General features: G+C 41.0%; 1 protein-coding gene across 1 annotated transcript in view; it reads right to left on the bottom strand.

Moving 5' to 3' along the window:
* Window positions 1-13,421, bottom strand: part of Ces5a (carboxylesterase 5A) — a 34,610-nt gene that overhangs the window by 9,676 nt on the left and 11,513 nt on the right. Inside the window, exons 7-10 of the mRNA XM_048792167.1 lie at window positions 12,667-12,771; window positions 11,240-11,380; window positions 9,186-9,254; window positions 6,000-6,147 (exon numbers count right to left, since the gene is read on the bottom strand). Coding sequence (XP_048648124.1) covers window positions 6,000-6,147; window positions 9,186-9,254; window positions 11,240-11,380; window positions 12,667-12,771 — 463 coding nt within the window. The remainder of the gene's footprint in view (window positions 1-5,999; window positions 6,148-9,185; window positions 9,255-11,239; window positions 11,381-12,666; window positions 12,772-13,421) is intronic.

Here is a 13,421-nt window from a genome sequence, read left to right as displayed (position 1 = left end):
TTCTTTGATATAAGGAGAGTAACTAAGAACAGAGTCGGGAGGAAGAGCATGAGAAGAAGATTAACATTAAACAGGGGTGAGGGGTGGGAGGGAAAAGGAAAGAGAAGGGAAATTGCATGGAAATGGAAGGAGACCCTCATGGTTATACAAAATTACATACAAGAGGAAGTGAGGGGAAAGGGGGAAAAAAACAAGGGGGAGAAATGAATTACAGTAGATGGGGTAGTGAGAGAAGATGGGAGGGGAGGGAATGGGGGATAGTAGAGGATAGGAAAGGCAGCAGAATACAACAGACACTTGTATAGCAATATGTAAAACAGTGGATGTGTAACCGATGTGATGCTGCAATCTGTATACGGGGTAAAAATGGGAGTTCATAACCCACTTGAATCAAAGTGTGAAATATGATTTGTCAAGAACTATGTAATGTTTTGAACAACCAACAATAAAAATTAAAAAAAAAAAGATATGGAGAAATTACAACTCTTGTATATTGCTGGTGGAGATATTAAGGGGTGCAGCCACTAAGGAAAACGACATAGTAGCCCTCAAAAAAAAATAAAGAATTACCATATCATCCATCAATTCCACCTATGGCATACATCTGAAAGAATTGAAGGAAGGGTTTGAATAGATATTTGTACACTCCTGTTCATAGCTGCACTATTCACAATAGCCAAAAGGTGGAAATAAACCAAATGCCCATTGATGAATGAATGAATACACCAAACAATGGATAGGTATGCATAAAATGAAATATTATTCAGCCTTAAGAAGGAAGGAAATTTTGACACATAAAACAAAACAAAAAAAATGAGGTAACTGAAACAGTCAAACTCATAGGGACAGAAAGCAGAGCAAGAGGGGATGAGGAGATATTTTTAACTAGATAAGAGTTTCAGTTTGGGATTATAAAAAAGTTCTGGAGGAGTACAGTGACGGTGGATGCACAATAATGTGAATGTGATTCTACTGAACAATGTACTTTAAAATGGTTAAAATGGTAAATGTTTTGTTATGCGTATTTTACCACAATTTTTAATGTAAAAAAAAATATACTGTTTAATTTCTCAATGTTGGTGAATTTGGTGAATTTTCTAGGCCTTTTTGTTATTTATTTCTAACTTCATTCCATTGTGGCTAGCAAAGATATTCTGTATAATTTTCACCCTTCTAAATGTATTGAAATTTGTTTTGTGGCCTAATATACAGCTTATTCTGGAAGATACTCCGTGTGCATTGAGAAGAATATGGAGTCTGATATTTTTGGTGCAATGTTCTTTACCTGTTTGACCTGGTTATAGTTTTATTCAAGTCTTCTGTTTTGTTCTTTATATTTGATGGACTGTTATTGAAAGTGAGATTTTGACATTTTCAAAACATTATTATAAAAATGTCTGTTTGTCCCTTCAAATTTTCGTCATTACTTTTTACTTCATGATTTTATAGTTGTATTGTAAGGTGCACATGAGCTCATAATTGTGATATCTTCTTAGTAGAGTCACCCTTTTATCCTTTTACAGCATCCTTCCCTGTCTCTCATAAAAATTTTTGTCTTAAAATCTATTTTGTGTAGTGGGTGTGGTAGCACATGCCTGTAATCCCAGCAACTCCGGAGGGCCAGGCAGGATAATTGCAAGTTTTAGGCCAGCCTCAGCAATTTAGAGAGACCCTAAGCAACTTAATGAGACCCTGTTTCAAAACTTAAAAAAATTTAAAGGCTGGACATGTGATTCAGTGGTTAAGTGCCCCTGGGTTCAATCCTAGGTAAACCTCTCCCTCCAAAATTATTTTTTCTGACTTATGCAACCACTCCAACTCTCTTTAGTTACTCTTTGCACAGAATATGCTCTTCGATTCTTTCACTTTCGAGCAATTTATATCTTTGGTTCCAAAGTGAGTTTCTTGCAGATACCATGTACCATGTTTTCTTTAATCCATTCTGCAATCTCTGTCTTGAGAATTTAATCCATTTACATTTACTATAATGATTGATAAGGAGGATTTATTTCTGTCATTTTGCTATTTGTTTCCTATATATCTTTCATCATTTTTGTTTTTCAGTTCCTCCATTGAAGTCTTATTTTGTGTTAGAGATTTTCTAGTGTATCATTTTGATTCCTTTTTTATTTCTTTTTCTGTACTTTTTTAGTTTTTGAAGTGATTGTTGTGGGTATTATAATTATCAACTTATACTAACCTAGTTTAAATCAATATCAATTTTGTTCTACTAGTACACAAAAACTTATATAGATCCACACCCTCTTTATGTTGTTAACATCCAAAAATTACATCTTTATACATTGGGTACCACTAACATAGATTTATAATGACAGTTTTATTCAGCAGTCTTTTAATCATAAAGAAAAAAAAGAGGAATTATAAATCAAAAACATATTAATACTGACTTCTATATTTACTTATATAGTTACTTTTATGGGTCTTCTTTATTCCTTCCTGTGGATTTGAGATATGTTCCAATGTCCTTTTGTTTCAGCTTTAAGAATTTTCTTTAGTATTTCTTCTCAGGCAGGTTTACGATCTACAAAGTCAATTTGTGTTAACCGGGAGTATAATAATTTCTCCTTTGCCTGTGAAGGATAAGTTTGCCACATACAGAATCCTTGGTTGGCAGGCTCTGTGGATGTTTTTCCTTCCTTCCTTCTTTCCTTCCTTCTGTTCTTTCTATCTCCACTTTAAATGTCATTACATTGCCTTATGACCTCCATTGTTTCTAGTGAAAAAACAGCTGTTAATGTTATTTAAGTTACTTTGTACATTGCAAGCATCTTCTCTCTTACTGCTTGCATGAATTGATCTTTGTTTTGACCTTTCATTGTTTGGTTATAATGTGTGTCTTTTCAGTCTTTGAGTTTTTCCTATTTGGGGTTTACTGAAATTTGGGGTATGTATATTTCTGTCTTTCATCAAATTTGGGGTATTGCAACCTTTATATTCCTTGCTGACTCTTTTCTCTGTCCTCTACTTCTTGAGCTCCTATTATGGACATATTGAGATATTCAGTGGTATTCCAGAGTATTCTTAGGATCTGTTTGTTTTTATTTGTTATTTTTTCTTTGTGATTCCCATATTGGGGAATCTCAATCTTCAATTTTATTATTATTCCTTTTTATGCTCAAATCTGCCATTTATCCCCTATGGCAAATATTTCATTTCAGTTATTGTACTTTTCCACTCCAGAATTTCTCTTTGGTTTATTTCCATATCTTTATAAATTCTTCCACTTTATTTATATTCCCTAATTGTTGATAAGTTATTCTCAAGAATTTCCTTTGGTATTTTTTTACTTGGTTTTATTTAGCTATTTAAATATATTTAAACTAGTTCATTTAAAGTCTTTTCCCAGTAATTATAATATCTGGACTCCTCAAAGACAGTTTCTATTAATTTGTTCTTTTCCTCCCTGAATATAAACCACACTTTCTTATTTCTTTGCCTGAATTTTTTTTTTTTTTTTGCTAGAAACTGGATATTTTTAAGTATTATAACATGAGAATTCTGGACATCAGATTTTCCCCTCTCCCTAGGGTTTCTACTAATCAGTATGGTTGGTGTTGTTTATTTGTTTACTGATGGTTTCTCTGCACTAATTTTATATAAGCCTGTACTCTTTATCATGTGTAGCCACTGAAGTCTGTATTCTGTTATTGTAGTGTTTATCTAATGATTTAACAGGTCAGCTGAGATTTACATAAATGCCTGACGCCAACCAACAAAAGAAAGAAATTAAGAAAGAAAAACAAATGAATAAATATCTTTTCAGTCAGGCTGTGTGTGTGTGTGTGTGTGTGTGTGTGTGTTTTCAAAGACACTTTTAACACTTGGCCGGGTAGTTTACCTTAACCAAGTCAACCTTAGTCTACATTAGCTTTTTCTTTCTGCTTGAACAGAGCCTGAGGGTCAGGGCTGAGGAGGGAACATAGGGCCTCCTAGGATTTTTTTCCCTAGGTTTCTAGATTCCCAGGAACAATTGGGAGCTGTTCAAGCTTTTATTACCCAAAGTTTCTCATTGCTGAGCCTTTTCTCCTAAGCTTTTCAGTTTGTTTACTGTTTGCGCCAACTAATGTCCGCTGCCCCTAGGGGCAGTGACAAATGCACTTACCTTTAACACCTTATGAATGATACCTTTCAGGTAGCTGTCTCATCCTGATTTCAATGTAATAAAGGAAAGTCTTAGGTAGTAATTTTGAGATAGTCATTTACAGAACTACAAGACAAGTCAAAACAAACAGCCACAATTATTTGAGAATAAAGTCCATTTTTCTCCTTCCAATACTAACATACTACACCATAAATATGGGTTATTTAAGACCACTGCCTTGCTGTGTAGCAGGGGGTGCTTCAAGAGTAAGTGAAAATGACATAAAACTCTATTAACGAGACGTGTGGGTTTGTGTCTTAATTAAATATGCACCTGCTGTCTATAAACTCTTTGTAGAGTTCTAAAAAATATTAACCCAGACAGTCCTTGCCTGTTATTCACTAATTTTGTGGGGGAATGGGCTTTTGAAATTCTGTACTCCCCCATTTTTACTGCCATCATTAACAGCATCTTTGCACAAGCAATCTAATTTTATTTTAGTTTAAGTAAAACTTTAGCTTATATATTTGGATTTATAATTCATCTCCAATTAGTTTTTATGTATGGAGTGAGTTAGGAGCTGTGATTCACTCTTTCTTTCACATATATATCAAGTTATTCCAGGTTCATTTTGTTTTTGTTTTTTGTTTTTGGTAGGGATTGAATCCAGGGGCATTAACCACTTAGCCACATTCCCAGCCCTTTTTATTTTTTATTTTGAGACAGGATCTCACTAAGTTGCTGAGGCTGGCCTTGAACTTGCAATCCTCCTGCCTCAATCTCCCAAGACTCTGAGATTGCAGGTGTGGGCCACTGCACCCGGCCTCAGCTTCATTCTCGTATAAGAGAGAGTTTTCTAGACTCCATCCTATTTGTCTATCCTTCAACCAGTACCAGACTTTCTTAATTACTGTAGCTCAAAGATAAGTCCTAAAATCAGGTGAATTATATGTCCTTCAACTGGATTACTCTTTTTCAAGATTGTCTTGACCATCCTTGTTGCCATATAAATTTTGGAATGAGTTTATTTCTCTACAACTACTGGAAAGACTTTGATTGATATTGGGATTACATTGAGTTTATAGATCAATTAACCAGGTCTTTACTCCCTTGTCATTCCATCCAGGTAGTTCTCCTCCAGGTTACCAGTGACCCTCATGTCTCCACATTCAGCAGTCAATTCTCAGTCTTCATCTCACTTGTCACCTTAAGAGAGCCCCGTGCCACAGTGGCCTCCCACAGCACCGTGTCACTGGTGACCCCTGACCTGCTTTTCTTCCAGAACATTTATCACCATCTAACGTTCTCCACATGTTCTCGTCTATCTGTTACAAGTCTCCTTGTTTTGTGCACTAAATCTCCAGGATATATATAGAACAGGGCCAGGGAAATAAGAAGCCCTTGAAAAGATTTGTTTGAAAGGGAAGGAAGAGAAAAGAAAGGGAAGGAGGGAGGGAGAAAAGGAAGAAAGGAAGGATAGAGGGAGGGAGGAGGGGAAGCAGAGAAGGTTTGCCCCCACCATACCATCATCTTTCTGATTTTCCCATTACTCCTTATGGCTAAAATGTTTGTAAAAACAATTCCAGAGAGAGAGAGAAAAAAAACCTAGGGCTGAAACCCAGAAACCCAGAGCATTTATAAGGAGATGGAAATTTTCTACATGATCATGAAGAAGGGGAAGGAATAGAACAAGAACTGATCAGTGCTACCAGACTCTGTGAGGCAGGGGAATTGCAAAAGTCAGGGAGGTATGGTTCCATCACAGACATACCAGAGAACTTCCCTCCGTGAGGGAATCAAGGGGCAGAGCAGGCAACTGGTCAGGAGACAACACAGAGCCCTGTGGCCACAGGTCTTACTGGGCTGTGTGCCTGGAGGGTGCTGTTCAGAGACTCACCTCTGTGATACTGAGCCGTAACTATAGCAGGGACCACAAAGAACACATCTCCAAGCAAGTCCAGGAGACTGTCTCGGATGTCAAGCAGGGAGTTCTTGTCATGGAAGTATTCTTTAGACACAGTGTACAGATATTGGGTAGAGATTTTCTGTAAAAAGTCATGGTTAGAGGAGATCCGGGTCAACAGAAATGGCTGACACATTAAGCATTGCCTGGGCAAGCATCATTCAGAATCATTGCCTCATTGAATCCATGTAGCCCTCCTATGATCCCAGTATCAAAATTAGCTTCATTTCAGAGAAGGAGACGGACACTAAGGCAAAGTGGTTGGTGGAACCATGATTCCTCTAGAAGTCTATTTGCACCCGAATACCATGCTCCTAACCACAATACACATGCCTCTCTTTCATGTTTCAGAAAGAGTGACTCCTGAGCAAAACGAGCTACATCAATTGTGGGGCTTAGTGCAAAATGAAAATATGGGTAACCTTGTTCAAAAATTACTAACAAGTTCTACATAGCAACAGCGGAGCACTATATCTCATGGAGGACCCTTTTGAATGCAAAGCCTTTTATGACTACACCTGCCACACATCCAGGAAATTGGCCCTGCTCCTAGGACCAGCACTGCCTCTAGCCCTTTGCCATTTTACCTGAGCTAGATAGTCTTTTGAATGTATTTGAAGGATTGCCTGAGATGTGAAGACAAAAGCATGCTCTTGGCACAAAGTGGGTCTTCAGATCTGCTGGTTCCCCTGAGACTCATCATTGAGTGCTTAGCACAGCATTTGATGCCTTCTTTGACCCGAAACCAGCCTGCCTCGGACTTCTCCCTCTCAACTTGCCCCAAGCACAAACAGTACAAGGTGGAAAGTAAACTTTCTGAGGATTCAAGGGTCTCTCTCATTGACAATGCTTTGGGGGGGGGGGTCTGGTGCTCTCTGGGATGCTGGACAATTTGCTGCATGTTACACTGCTACCAATAATTCAGTGGCATGACCATTGGTAGTTTTCTTTGGAATTTAGAGGAGAAGCCACATATAACACATCTGGCAGTTTTGCTCAGAATCATTTATCAGGTCCTCAGAGAGATGATCGTTTTTAATCTAGCCTAAAATGAGGGTGGGCTCTGCAGCCGATGTAGGCTGCCATGAAAGGAACTGGCCACTTGAACCATACAGCCGGCAGACCTCAAGGTTCTGGAGACATCCACAGCGGGTAGAGAAGCTGGGTGGAGCCTCCGTTGAGTCCCCACAGACTCTCACAGTGTTATGCTTTGGGTATGAGGTGTCCCTCCAAAGCTCACATGTGAGACAATGCAAGAAGGTTCAGAGGAGAAATGATTGGATTATGAGAGTCTTAACCAGATCAGTGAATTAATACATGATGGGATTAACTGGGTGGTAACTAGAGGCAGGTGGGGTGTGGCTGGAGGAGGTGCTTAAATTGGGGGCGTGGCTATGGGGTATATACTTTGTAGGTAGAGAGTGGATTCTTTCTCTGCCTTCTGATGTGAGCTGCTTCCCTCCGCCACACTCTCCCACCATGATGTTCAGCCTCACCTCGAGCCCCGAGGAATGAAGCCAGCCCTCTATGTATTCAGACCTCTGAAACCATGAGCCCTCAAATAAACTTCTCCTCCTTACAGTTGTTCTGGTCAGATAGTTTAGTCACAGCAGTGAAAAAACTGACAAAGACACATAGCATCCAACCCTAGGGTTCTGAGCAAAGGCTATATCGTCTGCGTCAGAGAACTATTTACCATTTACAAAGCAGCTCCTGTATTCTGGCAGGCTTAGGAGAGCCAGCACACCTTTCCCTTCCTCTTATACCTTCCCACAAAACCTACTCCATGCCCCTGGGACTTGGCTCGAGATACCATCTCCGCTTGAAATGTCCCCCTTCTCCAGTATTCCCCTGCTCTAAGAAATGGATAAATGACCATCTCCTCCATGAGGCATCTGCAATCTGGCCAGAGAAATTTCACCATCCAACTTATATTTTAAATATCTCTCAAACCAAACTTAGTCTCAGTTCTCATTATCAGACAGCCAAGAATCCTCAAACATCCCTCGCCAAGGCCTTAGGGCCTAAGGGATTTCCTGCCCCCTATAACCTGCCACTTAGTGGCCAGAAGGCACTTTCTAAAGTGGAAATGGAATCACTTGCTTTTCATTCTGCTCCCAGACCTTGGGAGGAAGTTCACCTTCCTTCTCAGCTGCCAACAGCTTCAAGCCTCCTCGCCTGCTGCTGTCCAGCCCTCAGCTGATCTCTGCATATCCCTTAGTTTCCGGGTGTTCCTCGGGGATCCTCCCAAGCTCCTCTTACCCATGACCCTTTAAAATTCTTCTTTTCAGTGGAACCCCTTATGGGCACTAAAAGACTCAGGCTCTGCTCTTCTTATGCACTGTCATGTCCGTGCACCTGACATTGCACCCCAGTGCCTAGGGAAATTCCGGGACATGTCAATAAATATTTGTTCCATGAATCAGTGAATGAAATGAATCAGCACTGAGTATATGCTAAATAGACATGTACAGAAAGAAGGAAGTTGGAAGGAAGGAGAGAAGAGAGGAAGGAGGGAGATATGTCTCTACATCCTAATGTCTAAAGTAAGATGTGACGCTTCCATGTGTTACTTGAGTGAATGATTGAGTAATAAATGAATGAATGATTCAATGATGGTATGGCTGGAATATAGCATAATACCTAGAGAGCATGCAGTAAATATGGTTCCCTAGTCCCATGTGGGTTTCAGAATTCAGAACCTTTTAAATTTTAGATAGATAATACAGTACTTATGCAGTGTGTTATGTAACATGCAGGGGTGGAGGGCAATACCCCAACACCCACATTAGTATGCCCACATAGAAACATGAATAGTAAGATAAATACAGTGAATGAACATATTGGAATAGAAAGCCTTGGCCACAGATGAGTCTAGGTCAGGTTTAGCCTATAACCTGCCACTGAGTTATAAAAAGCCTTTGGATTTTTGGTGCCCTTTGGATTTGGAGAGTGTGGATAAGGGATTTGGGGCATATACTTAGTAAAGTTCTGTTGAATAAATGAGTGAATGAGGAATATCTATATGCCAATGTCTATGCTCTAAGAATGTTTGTGCAACATTGGGATGAAGTTCCCAAATGGATTTCTGGAGAGCCACCACCATCCCAGTTCACTTACCAAGAAGGATTGTATCAAGTTAAAGGCATGAGTCTTGTTGGAGCCTTGGAGGATGTCAGGAGTGTCCAACTGAAGAGAGAAGCAGAGTGTCTTCTGTGAGCCATTGGGTCTTCCAGAAGTAAATCAGTTTATTCAGGACCGGGACACCTGACTCTGATGGAGTGGGAAGAGCAGGAACCCTCTCACCCCCAGGAGCTATGTAGCAGTCTTGGTGAGATATATAATTAATAACTTCTTCTTCTCCTCACATTTGACGGCCATTCCCTGTCTTACTCAGGGCCTTACGGGGCCCAAGTGGCCACTCTGTAGAAAAGTCCCTGTTACAAACTGAATTTATTTTATCCCTCCTCAAATTCATATGGTACCATTCTGCCAACACCTCAGTACTTGGCCATATTTGGAAATAGGACCTTTAAACAGGTGCTTGTGTTAAAATAAGGCTACAACAGTGGGACCTCATACAGTCTGACCAGGTTCTTATAAGAAGTGAAATTCAGACACACAGAGATACAGGAAATTGAACACATGAGACAAGACCACAGGAGGACAAAGTTAGAAAGCAGCTGTCTACTAGCCAAAGAAAGCGACCTCAGAAGAAAGCAAAGCCACTGACACCTTGATCTTGGAACTATGAGATACATTTCTGTTGTCTAAACTACTGAGTCTATGGTTATTTTGTTACAGCAGCCTGAGATGACTAATACAAGCCACAACTTGGCTTTGACACCAAGTTCCAAGAGAAGTCAGAAAATCTCAAAGCTAATGGTTTGTTATTCTCCTTTTAAAGACCTGTATAGCCAGAGCCTCTGAGAAGCCACCAGTGGGAGGTAGTCAGCGTGGTGGTTGAGAACACGAGTGCTGTGGAGCCAGACAACCTGGATTTGAATCCCTCCCTTGCCATGTACCTGCTGTGAACCTGGGGACTGACTTAACTCTTCCTGCCTTAGATGCCTCATTTATAAAGATGGAGATAGCAAAGTCCCTGCAGGACAGAGCTGTGTTGAGTACTGAGTAAGCTGATATTTATAAAGCATTTTCGAGGATGTTTGTTATGTAGCAAGAGCTTTGTGTAATTGTTTGTTAAATGATCATTTCCTGGCAATAATACAGCTTAAAACATCAGGGGGTAGAAATACTGTTGACTGATCAAATGAATTTCCTTGGTACCTTTTCTGTTGAAAATCTTGGGGGAATGATTCACCAGGAAGATATTTGTTCAGGAAACTCAGGGAACACCCAGTGTGTCATTCAACACATCCACAAACATATTTTATATACTAAAACTCCTCAGTGTACAGTAAGGAGCTGGGATTTGGTTTGGGAGGGTTACCTATGGTCTCCATCAGCCAGGAATGGGTTTAACTGCAAGTTTATATGGAATATTTATACCCATGTAGGCCCTTGAGCTCTGCAGATATGGGTACCAATTCCCATTCCATCACCAGAACAATTCCAATAGCCAGCATTTACTGAGCACTTACTACATGCCAGGCTATTTGATGTGTACCTGTGAGGTGAGTCCTAAAATTAGCCCTAGAGATGAGAGAACAAATGTTTAAAGAGGCTGAGCTACTCACCTAATGTCACAAAGCAGATAAGCAGAGAACTCGGCATTTAAAGACAGGGCCTACATGCATAAAAATGATGCACCACTGGGTTCTTACAGGACTCAGTTGGCTCTCAAGAGAGCAAAATGTAAAAGCAAGTCCACCTCATTTACTTGGCCCTTCTGCACGCAGCCAAAATTTCCCTTTCTACTTCTCTACCCTGTTGTAACAAAGCCAGGGAGACCAATGCAAAATACTAGCACCATACTGTTTGGACTTTTCATCCACTGAAATTATAAACTACATAATCGTCTCTCATTTATATTACCCAGCACCTGGTATTCTGTCATAGCAACCCAAACCGACCAAGAAGCCCTCTTTCAGACAGAGGGAAGATTTTCACCAGGTACATGGTGATGGGCTGTAGCCCTCATAACACTGTGTGTCATCTATGGAAATGCCAGCCACTGCTGAGGTGGCTACAGGGAGGACAGCCAGGATTCTCACCATGGGCAGCAGGAAGCCACACTCGTGGTTATTGACTCCAATGATAGAAGGAATTGCTTTATATGTTTTGTGAATCAGTAGGTCTAGAGGGTCTTCAGGAAAGAATTTACCATCAACCACTCGAGTGAAATGTTTTGCTTTCTGCAATAAGAGAAGAAAAATCAGCATCTATTCATGTTCCCAAAATCTGCTGTCCCCAAATCCTAGCCACACTAAACGGATCCAGTCAAGGAGTGGTCAAAATGCATGAAAAGAAAAGGAAAAAATTGGCCCAGTCCAATGCACTAGTTTCCGATCAGCCCTGCCACTTACCTGGGCAGAAAGGCTGAACTTTTCTATTTTTTTTCTCATCTACTAAATAGAAATAACAATAGTATTTAAGACAAATAATGACTTCGTACAGGATTTCTCAAAGTGTGGTTCTTAGACCAGCGTTATTGATATCATCTGGGAATTTGTTAGAAATGCAAATTGGCAGGCCTCACTCTGGGCCTTTCACTTTGGAGGTGCAGCCCAGCAAACTTCTTGTGGCAAATCCTCCCAGTGATTCTGAGGCATAGCCAAATTCAGTGGGCAAAATGGGGAGGGATGGGAATAACCTGGACAGTAGGGATTGGTACAGCCAACTTCCTGAGACCTCAAAGCACTGTGCTGTGGACAGGGCAGATATTTCTTGGGTCTCAGAAAGCAACAGCTGACTGTGTTCATAGCTTTGTTTGTTTGTTTCTGTTTTGGGGAGTCAGGCAGAAAAGAACACATGAAAGAGCCCGATAGCATCAGGTCAAGGATGTATTACCCATTCGTGGGCTCTAGCATGCAGATATTCAACACATGCCAAATAATTAACATGTATTTGAATTTGACAGATGATCACCTTGATCTTTCAAGGACTAGCAAAGATTATCAAAATTGGAAGGGACATAAAACGTCATCTAGTCCAGACTTTTCCATCCAGTGATGGAGAGTTTGCCAACAGTCAGTCAGACCTGGCTTGAATATTTTCAGAGCTAGGCACCTCCCTGCCCAGGAGCCTGGTCCTTTTACAGACAACTGAGGTTTTAGAAAGTTCTCAGTTATAGGAAACCAAAATGACTTGGTAATAGACTCCAGCTCTTGAGGTCGACTTTAGCCTCTAAAAGCACGTGGAACACGAGTGGTCCATCTTCCCAGGCAGACACCTTCAATGTCTTAATGATGACCCTTGTATTTTGCTGGACCTTTTCCAGGCTAAGCAGTACCCTTGTCCCATCAAGTTCTTTAAGTCACCTATACGTGTTCTATACCCCACATTGTTCTTTACAGTTATTACCACGAATTCCCACTTTTTTTTCCAAGTCCCAAATCAAAATAAATAACAGAGGGGTAGGATTTTCCATCACTCCATTCAAAGCACAATCCTACCCTGAAACTCGCCCCTCCCTCATTACCTGGCTGAGATTCAGCAACTCCTCAGGGGATTTTGCCCTGAGGCACTTCAGTAGGGCCTGGGAGTCCGAGGCATTGGAGCCACAGGCTTCTGCAATGATCTGCATCTATTTCCAGAGAAGGAGCAGGTCAGAGTATGGCACTGAAAGCATCCACCAAAATGAAAGTTGGAAAGTGTCTTCTGACCAGCCTGCTGCCCTTCCCCAGCCCCACACATTTATTTGGAAAGTATCATTAAGTGTATATTTAGTCTCTGGCCTGCACTTCCTGTCCTCTTTAGCAAATACCAGAGATGGAGACTGGGATTTGACAGCCCATGGCCATGGACTGGAATCAAGGTTCCTGGTCCACAGAGAAGTCAGTCTTGTGAACTCAGCTGCACAGGCACTAGGTCCCAGATGGAGCCAGGAGCCCCAGGATTGATGCGTGATTTTGAAAGCTCCTTCGTCATCAGCTGAGGCACCATTCTAGATGAATGCTTGGCTTGTCAACTCTGCTCAAGCCCCAGCTACCCGCACAGCCTACAGCTTCTGGGCTTTTTCCTGTCTCTGCAGACCAGAGTCACTTCTCCTTCTCCTTCTCCTTCTCCTTCTCCTTCTCCTTCTCCTTCTCCTTCTCCTTCTCCTTCTCCTTCTCCTTCTCCTCCTCCTCCTCCTCCTCCTCCTCCTCCTCCTCCTCCTCCTCCTCCCCCTCCCCCTCCCCCTCCCCCTCCTCCTCCTCCTTCTTCTTCTTCTTCTTTTTTTTCTTTTTTCCATGT

This window comes from Marmota marmota, unplaced genomic scaffold (genome assembly GCF_001458135.2).
Source record: "Marmota marmota marmota unplaced genomic scaffold, marMar, whole genome shotgun sequence".
NCBI classification, from domain to species: domain Eukaryota; kingdom Metazoa; phylum Chordata; class Mammalia; order Rodentia; family Sciuridae; genus Marmota; species Marmota marmota.
The sequence above is the reverse complement of the archived record's forward strand: the minus strand, read 5'-3'. Positions and strand labels throughout refer to the sequence as shown.